This window comes from Anolis carolinensis, chromosome 5 (assembly GCF_035594765.1).
Source record: "Anolis carolinensis isolate JA03-04 chromosome 5, rAnoCar3.1.pri, whole genome shotgun sequence".
Taxonomy (NCBI): Eukaryota; Metazoa; Chordata; class Lepidosauria; order Squamata; family Dactyloidae; genus Anolis; species Anolis carolinensis.
In genome coordinates, this window is record NC_085845.1 from 153015921 (window position 1) to 153034030 (window position 18110).

At 40.7% G+C, this 18110-nt stretch overlaps 1 protein-coding gene across 1 annotated transcript in view; it reads right to left on the reverse strand.

The window, feature by feature from the left end:
- Positions 1 to 8536, reverse strand: part of ptprr (protein tyrosine phosphatase receptor type R) — a 129751-nt gene extending 121215 nt beyond the window's left edge. The window contains exon 1 of the mRNA XM_003221163.4: positions 8355 to 8536. Coding sequence (XP_003221211.3) covers positions 8355 to 8415 — 61 coding nt within the window. The 5' untranslated portion in view covers positions 8416 to 8536. The remainder of the gene's footprint in view (positions 1 to 8354) is intronic.
- Positions 8537 to 18110: the final 9574 nt, after the last annotated feature.

The window sequence follows — 18110 nt, forward strand, 5'->3', positions numbered from 1 at the left end:
TCTCCGAAGTGACAAGCTCTTCTTTTGAGACAGTACAATTTACTATTCTCTGCTTCCTTTTTGAGCTGATTTCCTGGGGCACTGAGTGAAGGGCACAAACATATAGCCTGTGTGATCTTTTGTACACTTCTACAGCTCAGTCAAATATTGAAGATTTCCAGCTTAGGTGACCATATCTATATATATAAAAGAGTGATGGCATCACGGCGACCCACAAAACAACAAAACTACAGGCCCCCCAACCTCGAAATTTGACAACACAACCCATCATCCACGCCTCTAGGTTGATACAACAGAAAGAAAAGAAAAATAAAGTCCTAATTAGAGAGAGAGGAATAATTGCTTTTATCCAATTGCTGCCAGTTAGAAGGCTAAGCTCCTCCAACTTGGTCTTCTAGCAACCCAATAAAAAATCATAAAAAAACACTAAAAACAATTAAAAACACTAAAAAATTAATACAATAAAATACTATAATAACAGAAAATAACTAAAAATAATACAAGAAAATAATAAAATATAATAAATAAAAAGATAACTTACAATAAAATTAATAAAAAAAATATAAATAAAAAAAATACAAATGTCAAATAAAAATTACACAACAATTTTTAACCAATACCACCACCACTTTGCCACAGCAATGCGTGGCTGGGCACAGCTAGTATTTTATATAATAGGAGCAGGGAATCTTTAGCCCTCCATTTGCTCTGGGCCTCAGTTCCCAACCTGATCTACAGCAAGGGATTCTGGGAGTTAGAGTCCAAAACAACTGATGAGTCTACATTTCTCTAAATAATGGTACTCGAGGCCAGGCTGTGGTGCAGGCTGGTTAGCAGCCAGCTGCAACAAATCACTCTGACCAAGAGGTCATGAGTTCAAGGCCCCGCCCGTGCCTGCGTTTGTCTCTGTCTCTGTTCTATGTTATGGCATTGAATGTTTGCCTTATATGTGTGCAATGTGATCCGCCCTGAGTCCCCTTTGGGGTGAGAAGGGCGGAATATAAATACTGTAGATAAATAAAATAAATAAAATGTCTTATAACACAATTAGGGGAAAAACAGATACAAGCAAAACCACAAGAATGTAAAAGCTTTACAAGATTTACAAGATTATCATATTAGAATACTGAATTAAAATGGGCTAAAATGTTCAAAAGCAAATTAAAGATAGAAGCAAAGCATCCTCTGTTAAAATTCCCTTCCTTGTAGCAAATGAAGTTGCCAAAAGCCTTAACTGAATGAAACCGTCCTTGTCTGTTTGTCAAAGAGCAACCCATTCTCTTTCGGAAAGGAGTTCCACAGTCTGGGACTATTCAGTTACAAGACTCTCACTTCACCAAATATGCCTGTGAAAGATCCTAAAGCCTATGTAGGTTCAATTAGCTCTTTCAATAGCCTGGAACTAAACCTTCTTCAGCAACCATCTTCTTACAATGAGAGAATCGAAACGCTGGACAGATTTCGTCACCATTATCACTTTGGATGCCAAGCAAATAGCCAAACGTTTCCCCCCAAAACAAACTTTCACCGTTATGAATATTGACGGATACATGCTTTGGATGTAGTTCATTGACTACTACCCAGAAAACAGTTAGATACATTTAAGGCCATTCAAATGAATATATATAAGCAACTTCAGTGTGCTAGATCTGGTAAAACATTTAAATAAACAATCAAATTGAAATAAATACTCTAATGTAGCTACTACAAGCATGGTGTCTAAAATATTTACGGACCATTTGTTTCTGTTCCACTCTACACTTGATGTAGTATATGTTTCAAAATCATTAAAGGGCTTTTATCCTAAAGGTGGTCATTTTGTTTCACCAAACCTCCTGTGATGGCTGCTGTAAATATCAAGACAATGTGATTCTTGGATTGCTACCTACCAACAAAAGAAAAATGGAACATTGGCATAATTTAAATCAAGTCTGAAAAGCTATTTTGCTCTCTAATATTGTAGATTTTATGAGCCTGCTACCTATGTTATTATGTGATATTATAAAGTCTCTCTCATATGGTAAACTTTGGATAGGCGCCAACATGAAAAACTGAATTGTTTTAAGCACAACTCCCTGGAAGGATATAATTCAAGCCACAGAGCAGCACTAAGTGCATTACAATTTATGGCTATAGATGGGTATGTGACACAACATTACCATCTATAATTCATAATCACAGACCCCCTTTAGATGGATTTCACAGTGCCACTGGCCAGAAACCTGATTCCTCTTTGGTTGTATGGAAGAAATCCAGGAATGGTAGCTTTGTGTTTATTTCAAAAGCAGTGTTAGGAAGCTCACCAAAAAAGCGAGCATGCATTTTGTATACAAGCCATGCGCTTGATTTTCACTGATGTAGCAAACAGGAATCTGAGTTGTTCCATATGAGACAGCATGAATTTTCTATTTTTTCTCCTTCTGACTCTATTCAGAAAATCTCCATATTTGGAAAAGCAGCATGTTATATAAATGGCCAGCTAGAAACCATCTCCCTGACACCTAATTTTCTATTTGAAGAGATTAATTGTTGTTGTTGAGATTATGATGATATCATGAGAGAATAAAATAGAAAAGTATTTATATGCAATAATTTAATTGCTTCCCTTAACCCCTCCCTCTCCAGTGTGTCCTAGAATAGACAGCACAAAAATAGCCCAGTTGTGCTGTAACTAACATGCAAATTAATGGGAAAATAAATACTGTGTGTAGTTCCCTGTATATAAAAAGATGGAAATGTCACCACCAGGCAAATTTATTTAGGGGAAGTGATCCCTAATTGTAGGGCTAGCACATAAAAGGCCAATTTCTGTACTATACTTCTCACAAGCTTCATTCAGAATAGCCTGTGACACTGATTTTTAATACTAGATAAATTCATATAGGAGGAGGAGGAGGTACTTAAGGAACTAGGGACCCAACTCATGTAGGCTTTACAGTTGAAAACATAGTTGGACTAGTAATGCATTCATGGCCACTGTTGAAATAGGATTAATCTTATATTTTAATATATTTTCATTATATTTTCATACCACCTTTTCCCAGTGAACAGTCTGGCCACTGCACCAGCTGCAGGTCCAAAGTCATCTCTAAAGACAGTTCTTTGTAAAGTGCAGCTTAGCAATCTAACCATTTAGATTATTGCAATGCATTCATTTATTGGCATTGTAAAATCACAATTGGAGATGAAGATGAAATTGTTAAATTAAAGTGCAGACTGAAATGCAATACTTTGGTGGGACTAAGGAGGAATAAAGGAAGCAGGGAATGGCAAATGTTATGTTAGGTTCAAAGAGACTGAAATAGTCTTGTAGAAGTGTGGGGTGGCAATGAAATTCAGGACTGAATTGCAAGGATAGCTTTGAGTAGAATTCCTCACAAAAATGCAAACAAACCCCTTGTTGGGTTGTTTTGTGTTTTCCGGGCTGGATGGCCATGTTCCAGAAGCATTTTCTCCTGACATTTCCCCCACATCTTTGGCAGCCATCCTCAGAGGTTGTGAGGTATATTGAAAAACACCCCTTTTGTGAGGTATATTGAAAAACACCCTGGAAATTAACAGGTGGTACAATAAAATCCTTGAGATTATGAATATGGATAGGTTAACATATTTAATGGCAAATAATTATGGTAGACCAAAAAAAAAACCCAGACAAATTGGGAGTTAATTAAGAATTTTCTAAAGAGTGTGAATGTTAAGATTCTAATTTAATACATATATACAAAATTGATATATATATATGTATATAAAAGTATGACGAAGAGGTTGGATTTAAGGTACAAGACAACTAACTACTGAAGACACAAAACGGCAATGACGCCAGGCATTAGTTAACATCTGTGTGCATAATTGTCATATATGTACATTTTGTTATGTGTTGTTTATTGTTATTTTATCATTATTATTTATTATTTAGATTTAGGAATTTTTTCCTCTCCCTCGTTCTCCTCCCTTTTCTTTTTCTAGTCTATCACACTGATGTTGTCACTAGGTTTATACCACGTCGTTTGTTTTTAGGTGTAGTCTTATGTGTTTTTTATATCACTATATTTGTGTATCACTTTCTCAGAAAAGCACCAATAAAAAAAGAAAAACACCCCTTGTTTTTCATTTGTGTAAATCTTATGTAAATTTAAAATCAATAGTATGCTTTGTAGAAATGACACAAAATATAGATCTAAGTTTTTGATATGTTTAGTAATATAAGAATTCAAATCCAACTCCTTTTTGACAGTAGACAGTCTCAGAATATCTACTTCTTAGCCCCAGCTTAAGATGCACAGTATCGGGATAAACATAATACCTGTAGTTTGAGCCATTGCATGTAGTGGTTTGAAAATTGAGCTAGGACTCTGGGAGATCAAGATTTAAATCCCAGTTCAGTCATAGAAACCCACTGGATCAAATCAAACTCTCACAGACTCACAGAAAGCCAGTAATAAACTCCCTCTAAATAAATCTTGCTGAAAAATCCCTATGATATGATGGGATCAGTACAGGTCACAATTGAGTTAAAGTCTATATTACTAAACATATCAAAAACAAGTAATAATATATATAAAGCATTTAATGCTGAGAAGCATTTAAGGTGAAAGTAATCCATATGAATATGGAGATACAGAGTTCTTTAGCCTTAAGGCTGTACAGATACTTAATTTCTTTGCTCCTTAATGCATGTCAACACGGCCATGGTTAAAAATTATGGGAATTGTAGTCAGGAATACCTTGGAGGAACAATGATTTTCCCCATCTGCTTTAACCAAGCAGTTTAAAGCCCAAACAGTCAAACTTTCTAGCAGTACAATTTTATGTTATTGATTTAGAAGAAAAGTGCACTGAGTTCAAAGGCACTTGCTGCTAGCTAAGTGGGTAAAAGATTGCAGACAAAAGAGAGGCTGGAAGAATGACAAATGGTATACCAGGCAGTCAGGCCAAAATTCCAAGTAGTGGTTGTATAGTCTAGCTAGAAAGATGACTTAACCCTGGATTTTATTAAATAAATGCAAGTGTAATGCAATTATGAGCAGAGCACTTGGGGTGCTCCAACTCTACATCCATGTTGACATGTGAGCAAGCATATTGCCTTGGATTTTGCAAACACTTTGCCTTAGCATCTCCCTGCCATCAGGTTTTAGTCACATATGGTATCCAGTAATGTGTGTGTGTGTGTATGTGTGTGTGTGTGTATGTGTGTGTGTGTGTAATACACACACACATATGTACATATACAATAGATAGGTAGGTCAGGGTGATGCTCAAGTTACATTCAAGAGACATTCAGACAACATCCATTTTCATCACAGGAAGAACTTCACCAGCATTGTTTGCTAAAATCAGGCACTTTGTTTTAGTGCTGTAAAAGGCCAAATGCTTTTTTAAGGACAGTCCTGGCAAAGCGATGTACCTCTCTGTTTAAAAGAAAGAAACGTATTGACAGGATGGCTGGAGGGAGCAGCAGATGCAAAATGTACTATAACTAGGCAGAAAAAAATGAAATGAACAGATATAGGATAGGTGACACCTGGCTTTGAAAACAGTGCATGCGAATGGGATTTAGGAGTCTTAATAGACCACAAGCTAGACATGAGTAAATAATGTGAGGGAGCAGCTAAAAAAGCTAGATTGAGGAAAGTCACAGTCCCACTCTATTCTGCTTTGGTCAGACCTCACCTGGAATACTGCATCCTGTTCTGGGTACCACAATTCAAGACAGATATTGAGAAGCTGAACGTGTCCAGAGGAAAACAACCAAAATGATCACAGGTCTGGAAACAAAGCACTATGAGAAGAAGCTTAGGGACTTAAGTATGTTTAATTTGGAGAAGAGAAGATTGAGAGGGGGACATGATAGTTATGTTCAAATATTTGAAAGGATGTCGTAAGGAAGAGATTGCAAACTTGCTTCCTGCTGTTGGAGAGACCAGGACATGGGGTAATGGATTCAAACTGCAGAAAAAGAGACTACACCTATTATTATTATTATTATTATTATTATTATTATTATTATTATTATTATTATTATTATTAGCTTTATTTACACCTAGCCTTTCTCCCCGTGGGGACTCAAGACAACTAACAATCCACACTAGACATGTATAAAAAGTGCAATACAAAAGTTAAAAAAACAATTAAGTAATAACAGTGTGGTAAACAGAGAATCAAAATACAATAAATACACTAAAATGGGTAGAACTTCCTGATCATTACAGCTGTTTGACAATGGAATATGCCACATGGGAGTGTGGTAGACTCTCCTTCTATGGATTTTTTAAACAGAGGCTGGCCATCTGTCAGGAGTGTTTTTATTGTCTTTTCTTGTTTAGCAGAATGAGACTGGATGGCCCTTGGGGGTCTCTTCCACCTCTGTGTTTCTATTATTCTAAGCCTTTTGTCTTGTTCAAATAATGGATCTCTCTTCTGTTTACTCTACTATGTAAATAAAATGCAGGCAATAGCTTGGCTAAAATTGAAGCAGGACTGAAAATGTCGAGGATAAAGTGGGGGAAGAGAATGAGCAGAGTTGCAGCTCATTTCATCTCCGTTTTACAAAGAGGGTAGCTGTGAGTTTTCCAGGATGTATGACCATGTTCTAGAAGCATTTTCTCCTGACGTTTCACCTGCATCAATGGCAGGCATCCTCAGAGGTTGTGAAATATGTTGTAACTATGCAAGTGGGGTTTATATATCTGTGGGATGCCCAGGGTGGGAGAAAGAACTTTTGCCTGTTTGAGGCAAGTGTGAATGTTGCAATTGGCCACCTTGATTAGCATTGAATAGCCTTTCAGCTTCAAGTTCCGGCTGCTTCCTGCCTGAGGGAATCCTTTGTTGGAAGGTGTTAGCTGGCCCTGATTGATTTATGCCTGGAATTCCCTTGTCTTCTGAGTGTTGTTCTTTATTTACTGTCCTGATTTTAGAGTTTTTAAAACACTGGTAGCCAAATTTGGTTCATTTTCATGATTTCCTCCTTTCTGTTGAACTTGTCCACACATGCTTGAGGATTTCATTGGCTTCTCTGTGTAGTCTGACACGATGGTTGTTATACTGGTCCAGCATTTATATGTTCTCAAGTAATATTCTCTGTCCAGGTTGGTTCATGAAGTACTCTGTTATGGCTGACTTCTCTGGCTGGATTAGTCTGCAGTGCTTTTCATGTTCCTTGATTTGTGTTTGGTGGTCCCTATGTAGACATGTCCACAACTGTGTGGTATATGATAGACCCCTGCAGAGGTGAGAGGATCCCTCTTGTCCTTTGCTGAACACAGCATTTGTTGAATTTTTAAGCGGGTCTGTAGATAGTTTGCAGGTTGTGTTTCTTCATCATCAACTTCCTGATGATTAGAGCTGTTTGACAATGGAATATGCTGCATGGGAGTGTGGTAGACTCTCCTTCTATAGAAGTTTTTAAACAGAGGCTGGCAGAGGTGTTTTTATTGTATTTTCCTGTGTAGCAGAATGAGACTGGATGATCCTTAGGGTCTCTTCCAACTCTTTGTTTCTATGATTTTAAGCCAGCCATGGGCAAACTTTGGCTCTCTGGGTGTTTTGGACTCCAACTCCCACCATTCCTAACAGCCTCAGGCCCCTTCCTTTTCCCCCTCGGCCGCTTAAGCGGCCGAGGGGGAAAAGGAAAGGGCCTGAGGCTGTTAGGAATGGTGGGAGTTGGAGTCCAAAACACCTGGAGGGCCCAAGTTTGCCCATGCTTGTTCCAAGCCTTTGGTCTTGTTCTAATCATGGATCTCTCTTCTGTTTACTCTACAATATAAATAAAATGCAGGCAATAGCTTTGCTCAAATTGAAGCAGGACTGAAGCAGCTCATTTCATCCCCAACGTTTTCCGAAGAGGATTTGCTAGGTAAGCAGAGAGGGGATTTATCAACCCGGCAATTGCTGTGGCCGCGGGAGGACACCTTTCTAAAATGAGATTTCCACAAAGACTCAGGGGGAGAAAACCCACAGAAATCCACTCGGGAACGCGCAGGCTCCGTGGGCTTCCCAGGTCAACTGGGAGGCCGAGAGGGAAGCACTGGGATGAATGACCGTGTTGCTTTTGAACGGGGCGCATTAGGAAGCAAGCAGTGCGGCGGCGCTGACCAAGGTGCTGAAACCAGGAAACATGGTCCCGGAGGGCGACGGGCTCCTAGAATTAATGCACTTTGGCGCCACTTGGACTGCCATGGCTCAAGGCTATGGAATGGCGACAGTTTGACCAGGTCTTTAGCCTTCTCTCCACCCAACAGGTGCTCGGATCGATTGTATTAAGTTGTCTGCGATGGGGCAGAGCCTTCCTTTCTCAATAGGAGCGGATGGAAACGACCCTCCCGCAGTCTACCTACCTCTTCTCTTTTGGGCCTTACCTGCGGCTTGGAGCTGGAAGAGGAGGAAGACCAGGGGCAGGCAGGCTCCCGTGCTGCCCATGCTGCCAGCCTAGAGCCCCGAGGGGAGAGCCTCCCTCCGCCGCGCTGTGGCTCCGGCTCCGGCTGCCCGAGTCAGCGCTGCCTTCCCATCGGGGCCGCCTCCTTCCTGGGCAATGAGCATGCTTGAGAAAAAGCGCGCATGCGCACAGCGGGCCAGAGGAGAAGCTGCCCTCGCTCTCTCGCCCGCCCGCCTGGAGAGCTGGCTAGAGGCAGAAAGGTTGCCTTTCCTGACCAGACTTGCTTTTTGGAGGAAGGAGAGAGGAGAGGAAGGGGGGACGCATACATACACAGAGTAAGGTCTTGCAAGGAAGGAAACGTCAAGAAAGGAGTCTGGAAAGCTCTGATAATTCTTGCCGCTGGCTCTACTCATTTTCATCAGTGGTACCTAGAGGAATGGGTTAAACCTAGAGGCCGGGCTGTGGCGCAGGCTGGAAAGCAAGCCAGCTGCAACAAATCACTCTGACCAAGGGGTCATGAGTTCGAGGCCAGCCCGTGCCTGCGTCTTGTCTCTGTCTCTGTTCTATGTTATGACATTGAATGTTTGCCTTATATGTGTGCAATGTGATCCGCCCTGAGTCCCCTTCGGGGTGAGAAAGGTGGAATACAGTAGAGTCTCACTTATTCAACATAAACGGGCCAGCAGAACCTTGGATAAGCGAATATGTTGGATAATAAGGAGGAATTAAGGAAAAGCCTATTACACATCAAATTAGGTTATGATTTTACAAATTAAGCACCAAAACATCATGTTTAACAACAAATTTGTCAGAAAAAGTAGTTCAATACGCAGTAATGCTATGTAGTAATTACTGTATTTACAAATTTAGCACCAAAATATCACGATATATTGAAAACATTACTACAAAAATGCCTTGGATAATCCAGAATGTTGGATAAGCGAGTGTTGGATAAGTGAGACTCTACTGTATAAATGCTGTAAATAAATAAATAAATAAAAATAACAACAACAACAACAACGAAATAATAACTATGAAATCCAGCATATCTTTCTTGTTTGTTGTGTCATACTATGTTGTTGTGTCAATAATAATAATACAGTAGAGTCTCACTTATCCAACATAAACGGGCCGGCAGAACGTTGGATAAGTGAATATGTTGGATAATAAGGAGAGATTAAGGAGAAGCCTATTAAACATCAAATTAGGTTATGATTTTACAAATTAAGCACCAAAACATCATGTTAGACAACAAATCTGACAGAAAAAGTAGTTCAATACACAGTAATGCTATGTAGTAATTACTGTATTTACAAATTTAGCACCAAAATATCACAATGTTTTGAAAACATTGACTACAAAAATGCGTTGGATAATCCAGAACGTTGGATAAGTGAGACTCTACTGTAATAACAACAGGGAGCCCCCGGTGGCACAGCATGTTAAAGCACTGAGCTGTTGAGGACTGAAAGATTGCAGGTTTGAATCCGGGGAGTGGGGTGAGCTCCCGCTGTTAGTCCAAGCTTCTGCCAACCTAGCAGTTTGAAAGCATGCAAATGTGAGTAGATCAATAGGTACCGCTCCGGCGGGAAAGTAACGGCACTCCATGCAGTCATGCCGGCCACATGACCTTGGAGGTGTCTACGGACAACGCCGGCTCTTCGGCTTAGAAATGGAGATGAGCACCAACCGCAGAGCTGGACACAACTGGACTTAATGTCATGGGAAAACCTTTACTTTTGCTTAATAATAATAATAATAATAGTGTGGTTTTCTGGCATTGTATATTTCTGCTGCTTCTGTGACTATTCATTTGTATTTTGATTCTGTAGCCCACTTGTCGATGGGATGTCCAGAATCAGGAGCATCCACCACTGTCCTTTTTATCCTGGGTGACAACTGAGTCAGTCAGGGCTGTAGCCAAGGGGAGTGGGGTTAGGGGTTCAACCCCCCCCCCACCCCCACCCTAAAAAATTCAGGTTTTTTTTAACCTGGTTTACTCATGAATTTTAACTGGTTAACCAAATCCCCATGAGTGTCCACTGAAGTTTATCTGTCTTGAGTGTCCACTGAATTTTATCGATGAAGCCTGATTTCTAAATTATTTTGCATAATGGAGCTACTCTTCATGATTTGCTTAAAAAAAGCTTCAACCTCCCGTTCCCCACCCCGATTTTTTTTTGTTCTGGCTACTTCCCTGGAGCGGTTATAGACTTCATTTTGGTTTGTTTCTCCATAGTGCTGGTGGGTTAGGTGCTTTTAGTTCCACTCCTCAGCTGAGACCTCTCTGGCTTGGTTGGACCTGCTGATAGTTACACGATCACCAGCACAGCTTTCAACATCATTGGCACAGTTAAGCCCCCCCCCCCCCACACACACACACACAAAACAAGGTGGCAGTTTTCTGGCATTTTATATTTCTGTTGCTTCTGTGTGTCTTCATTTGTATTTTGATTCTTTGATTATTGATGTCACCATACCAGGTGATAGTCGAATTGATGAAAAACAAGAAAAATTCAACCATTATCAGGATCTCAAAATCAAACTGCAAAGGCTCTGGCATAAAGCAGTACAGGTGGTCCCAGTGCTAATTGGCACACTGGGTGGTATGCCAAAAGATCTCAGCCGGCATTTGAAAACAACACACATTGACAAAATTGTGATCAGTCAACTGCAAAAGGCCACCTTACTGGCATCTGTGCGCATCATCTGAAAATACATCACACAGTCCTAAATGTTTGGGAAGTGTTCGTCTTGTGATTTTATGATACGAAATCCAGCATATATATCTCATTTGCTGTGTCATACTCTGTCTTTGTGTCAATAATAATAATAATAATAATAATAATAATAATAATAATAATAAACTTTATTTATAGACTGCCCTATCTCCCCAAAGGGACTCAGGGCAGTTTCTAACATATGGCAACCATTCAATGCTTAAAGAAAAACCATACAAACAGTATATATCAAGACAAGGCACATTAGACAATATAAACAACCTAAATGTAATTTAAAGAAAATGATGACAAATACAATAATGACTCAAAAATGGAAAAATAAAATAAAAAACATCATAAAATATAAAAACCTTAATAAAACACATTAAAATAAATTTACATAAAATCGAGTGCATTGAAATTCCAACAGTTAAGGTTCAGGAGTTCAATGGTCCAATAAAGAACTGGAAACTGATCAAGTCAGCTTGCCATCTGAGGTGTGAAGGAGGTACTACTGCATCCTCTCTACTACTGCAGATCTGCCAAAGCTGGCATTTCATACTGATGTCAGTACTGATGATGGGAGAGGGTCCTTCAGCACACCCCACAGGCCCTGCAAAAAAAGACCAAGGCCGTAATGATGGCCATGTTGATGAGACAAAGTCCCTCACCACATCTATACACACTGCAGATGCTGGCCATGTTGGCACTTGAGATTTACACTAGCACTGATGATAGGACATAGTCCTCCATCATACCTGACACACACTGGAATGCTAGTCAAATTGGCACTTGAGACTCACATTGGGATAAACTCATAGAGGATAGGGCAGAGTCATCCACGACATCCATGCACACTGCAGATGCTTGCCAAGTTGGCACTTAAGGTTCACATTGGCATTGATGATAGGACAGAGTTCTCCACCACATCTACACACACTGCAGACACTGGCCATGTTGGAACTTGAGGTTCATATTGGCATTGATGATGGGGCACAGTGTTCCACCACATCCATACACACTGCAGATGCTGACTATGTTGGCACTTGAAGTTCATTTTGGCATTGATAATAGAGCAGAGCCCTCCACCACATCCACACACACTGCAGATGTTGGCCAAGCTGACATTTGAGGTTCACACTGGCATTGATGATAAGATGGAATCCTTCACTACACTTGACACACTGGGATGCCTGTCAGTTGTCACGTGACATTCACATTGACACGGATGATGGTACAGGGTCCTCTACCACATCTCAGGGGAGCAATTAAGCTCTTTATGGGAGTAGGGTTGCAGCAAGGTTTTGTTGCCCATCTACAAATAAAATGGTTCAGATCATGCATTCCGGCCTGAATTGACTACCTTATTTCTGCTTAATAATAGGTCTGGCTCTTGTCCATCACCAAACATTGATGGTAGGTAGCTCCCAGGTTAGTGGGAAAGTGAACTGGCTTCAGGCAAAGTCTGTGCTGTTCCCAAGCTGAGGATAGAGTTCAGCACCCTAGATAGTTCAATTTATGTTCACCCTAGTTATGTAATGCCATTGTGCTGCTGTTCTCTTTTCCCCACTTTAATAATGGGGTGGAGTAAGTATGAAGCAAAACCAAGAGAAAACATATGATTACACACAGAAGATGTTGAACCTCAGAGAAATTCTATGAATTAGGCAGGGTGGTAAAAAAAAGTAACAGCAAAGAATTCAAGAGGAGGATGAGAACAACAATCAGTCTATAAAACATAATACATAATGTGATGTCTTTGTATCTCATTCTTATGCTGCATAAAGCAAATTGCTCTGTTGGATAATAAAAGGTTGCAGTGAGCAACAGGCACTAGTAAACTGCTTTCCCACTTTATTTTTCTCACTTTATAATATGAAAAATGTATTGATTGATGACTTGAACAAAAGGAGCTTCTGAGTCACTCTCAAAATAAAAACAATTAATTCAAAACAACAGCACAAATCAACAACAAGATGGTAATACAAAGCATTGAAAAAAATAGATAAAATCAAAAGAGGGACAGCCAAATAAAAATAAAGATGTCAGAGGAGGGGACACTGCAACTATCATCAAGGGGTCGCAGTGAGATGGCGTTATGGCTTAATTATTTTGTCCTACCTACTTGCTCATTGATGGGCTGACTAATATTTGCCAGATTAAAAGGTGGCAGTCCTACCTTGTGGCTGGTAGCTGGTAGCTCTCACAGGGATAAGCCTCTTGTTTCACATCCTTTTGTACACATGGGCCACTTCCACATGTCCACCTTTCCACAAAGTGCAGCAGCAATGGTCATGTGTTAGCCAAGCAATTGCAGAAGGACTACTGTCAAGTTGAAGCAGAGACCAGAATGGCCAGTTAAGAGCTGTTGCGTCCCCACCTTTTTGCCATGGGGAAGCTGGTAAATGTATTTCTAAATAGCTCATATCCTCAAATCAATTTCCTTGAAGAGTTTTGAGACAGCTTAATTATCTAGTCCCAAAGACAAAAAGATTTAGATACCAATTTCCTCTGTTTTTTACCCTTTCTTACCATACTAGATCTTTCTACAGTTCCCATCATTCCACTACATGGACTATAGTCCTTGGGGCTTCTAAGAGTTGAAATGCAACAACTTCTGGCAGAGCAACATGATTCTCATTCTTTGTCTAGGAGTTTATCTTGGATTCTCTCATTTTATCTTTATGGCAATCATGTAAAGATAATTTAGACAAGTGAATGGGACCTAACACAAAATCAATGACCATGTTCCCAATTGAGCTGAAGATTTAAAATAATGGTGGGCTGATAACTGTGGTAAGTGGAAGCATTTGTGCATTGCGCAAGAGTGGAGAAATGATGGCCCTCCAGATGGTCCTACACTCCAGTTCCCATCATCTCCAGCAGCATGGCCAATACTCAGGGATGATGTAGCTCAAGAAGTCTTTTAACTCCACATATTTCCTGGTTAAAGATATATGGGCACATTTATATTAAGCAGTTAGAACGGTATAGGAACAGATCAGCAGTGTGATGGCTATACATCATATTATTTTAAGTTTTTGTCAAATATGTTGTGTCGTTGTTGGGCTTGTCCCTGTTGTGAGCCGCCCTGAGTCCCTTCGGGGAGATGGGGCAGGATATAAAAATAAAGTTTATTATTATTATTATTATTATTATTATTATTATTATTATTATTATTGACACAACGACGTTGTATGACACAGCAAACAAGATAGATATGCTGGATTTCATATCACAAAATCACAAGTTGAACACTTCCCAAGTGTCTAGGACTGTGTGATGTATTTTCGGATGATGCGTGCAGATCCCAGTAGGGTGGCCTTTTGCAGTTGGCAGATCGTGATTTTGTCAATGTCTATTGTTTCCAAATGCCGGCTGAGATCTTTTGGGACGGCACCCAGTGTGCCCATCACCACCGGGACCACCTGCACTGGTTTCTGCCAGAGTCTTTGAAGTTCAATCTTGAGGTCCTGATAGCGGCTGAGTTTTTCCTGTTGTTTTTCGTCAATGTGACTGTCACCTGGGATGGCAACATCAATGATCCAAACCTTGTTCTTTTCCACAACTGTGATGTCTGGTGTGTTGTGTTCCAGAACTTTGTCAGTCTGGATTCGGAAGTCCCACAGTATCTTTGCGTGTTCATTTTCCACGACCTTTGCTGGTTTGTGATCCCACCAGTTCTTTGCTGCTGGCAGGTGGTACTTGAGGCATAAGTTTCAATGGATCATTTGGGCCACATAGTTGTGCCTCTGTTTGTAGTCTGTCTGTGCGATTTTCTTACAGCAGCTGAGGATATGATCAATGGTTTCGTCAGCTTCCTTGCATAGTCTGCATTTTGGGTCATCAGCTGATTTTTCGATCTTGGCCTTGATTGCATTTTTTCTGATGGCTTGCTCCTGGGCTGCAAGGATCAGGCCTTCTGTTTCCTTCTTCAGGGTTCCATTCGTGAGCCATAGCCAGGTCTTCTTATCAGCTTTTCCTTCAATTTTGTCAAGGAACTTTCCATGCAATGTTTTGTTGTGCCAGCTGTCAGCTCTAGTTTGCAGTGTGGTTTTCTTGTACTGGTTTTTTGTCTGCTGTGCTTTGAGGAGTTTCTGATTTTTGACTTCAATCAAAGCAGGTTCTTCATTTTGCTTGACATATTCTGCCAGGGCATGTTCTTCTTCTTTTTATTATTATTATTATTATTATTATTATTATTATTATTATTATTATTGAGCCTCCGGTGGCGTAGAGGATTAAAGCCTTGTAACCTGAAGGTTGGGTTGCTGACCTGAAGGCTGCCTGGTTCGAATCCCACTTGGAGAGAGCACGGATGAGCTCCCTCTATCAGCTCCAGCTCCATGTGGGGACATGAGAGAAGCCTCCCACAAGGATGGTAAAAACATCAAAACATCCGGGTGTCCCCTGGGCAACGTCCTTGCAGACGGCCAATTCTCTCACACCAGAAACAACTCAGGTTGCTCCTGACATGAAAAAAAAAATTATTATAGGGCCTTACCTAGAGTTAACCTATGTCGGGGGAAAGCCCAAATTCAGCTGTGATAGTGAGAGTGAAGGGGACATCCAGGGTGGCTGTCCAGTGGCGGAAACATTTTCAGCATGGCTGGGAGTAAAGACTTTCTGTATATATTTCAGATTTCAATATCAATGTCAATAATACGTAGTATAATTTTACATATGATTTGTGCTACATTAGAACAGTTAAGATGATTATCACTTATGTAAAATAAACATTAACTATTAAATAACCAAAAAATAAAATAAGGTGTAAACACTATTTGGAGGTGGCTGAGGGAGTCTCAGTGAGGACTCAATGTCTGATCTGGTATCCAGTATGCTGGATTTGGCTCATATTTTAGGTCAGTGTAGAAAAGTCTTATATCTTCTGAGATCTGTTTCATGCTACAGAATTGTAGCACTTTGATACCACTTCAAGTGCCACAATTTCATTCTATTGGAGAGGGGAAGGAGTGATTCATTGTAAATATCCGATAAAGGCAAATCCATAAAAATCCATAATATAAGGTAATTTATAAACTCAAGATGTAGCTAGGGTTTCTTTTACTAAGACTTGCTAGTGCATTCACTTTTTAAAAAATCATGTTATTTGCAACTCCTAGTCAACTTCCTACACTAAATTATTTAAAACTTGTTCTTTGCTAAAGTAGTATGTGTGTGTGTGTGTTAGTGTGTCAGATACAGAGAAATATACAAGGTAATTTAAAACTTTGGATTGCAAGCTGTTTCTGAGAAACACTTAGCCATGGTCTGTGGGAAGCTGCTTGGTTAAACAGTGCCTACTCAGTTCCTTTCCCCCCTCTACTAAATAACATTAAGAGATATTTGACATACAGTCATTATGCCTTTCCCATATGTTCAGTTGTTGTTGCTAGCATTCACATTTAACAGTCACAAGATTGACACTGAGAACCAGTATGGTATGATGGCACAGAAAGATCTTCATCACTCCATGAAACTGACTTTAGGCCAATTATGCTCTCTCAGCCTATCTCACAGGATACAGAATCCCCGCAGTAAACCCCCGAATCCACGTCTCATGGATTTGCACCGGACCAACGTAATTTCATTCTTAGACACTTTTGAAAACAAACTTCGATCTCGCTTTTTGCTGCAAAGACCCCAGTTCCCTTTCCTCAAGATGAACTCCCAAGGTATCAGGGACCCCCTTTCCCCCTTCTGCATGAACCCCTTGTTTCCTTGCACTGTCTCTCAGTTCTAGGGGAACCACAGAAGCCTCCCATCTGTAAGGCTGTGGGGGACCCCCGGGACCCTTCACTTTGCCCCCCTCCCCCATGAGAAGTGCCGGGCAGATTGAAGCCCCTTGTAGCACCTTGGATGAAACTTGCATCTGTCTCCCACCATGATGGAGATGTTAAATATCCCTTTTCCTCCATTATGAACCCTATATGATTCTTCTATCAATTTTATTATGTTTTTTAAAATTATATTTTATGATTTCTTTAAAGTGAAGCAAGTGACCTCGTGGTGAACTCTGGCCAGCATTCCTTTGACCTGGGGGCCACCAGCCAGCCCCAGGTCCACATTCTTGCTTAATGGACTTATCATGATCACCATCTGCAATAGCTCAATGGACTCTTTCTTAAGCTTCGGAGGGCAAAGCCAGACCACTTAAGAACTGAGCAAACTTTGGACATTTTAATCATCTTTCATGAACGGCATATCCCCTCTGCAGAGAGGCAGGTATGCTGCAGCTGTTCCAAGACAATGCCATCTTCCTTTCCCGGATCCTGAATCACCTAATCCCATCAAGATCACTGATACTGCTGACTTTTGAACAATGGAACTGACATTGAGGTGTCAGACCCCATTCAAGGGACTTGTTATTCCAATCTTCTTATCAATAGGACAGGTCCGGCTTGTAGGGCTCGAAGGCTCTTGCCGGGCCACTTGATAATGGACCCAGGATAGGGTCACTCATAATCCATTCATAAACATGATCTCTTGTTTTCTCTGCTGCTGCGCTTCCATCTTCCCCATTGGCTAGCCAAGGAGAGATGTCCCAGGTGAGGCTTGTGCTCACATTGGCTGAGGCATGCGAGCCCCCTGGCCGCTCTTCCCTGCCTCTGACATCAGGGATTCCACTGACCAATCAGCATGAAGCCGGTCGGGTGGGCGGGAGCGGGAAATCCAAAAGAAAAAATATATAAAAAGTGGATTCTTCTGTACATAGGTATGCCGGTTCTTCTATTGCGACCGTCATCCTGCTCCAGTTGGACCAGAAATAAACTTGGTGGCCTCTACTTCGACACTTGGTGAGACTTTTTATTGGGGAATAGGAAAATCTCTATTTTGCTTCTCGGGAGCTTGCCAGGTGTTGCGCAGCCCTCCTTTTGAGGTCGTGTGCTGGTCTCTGCTTCAGGCGAGACCCTTAAATCTTTGATCTTAACTTCACTTCTTGAGTTTTAATAGTAGAGTGAACCCTCCTCTATCACGCAGGATTTATGGTGGATTTAAACCTGCATCTGGATTTT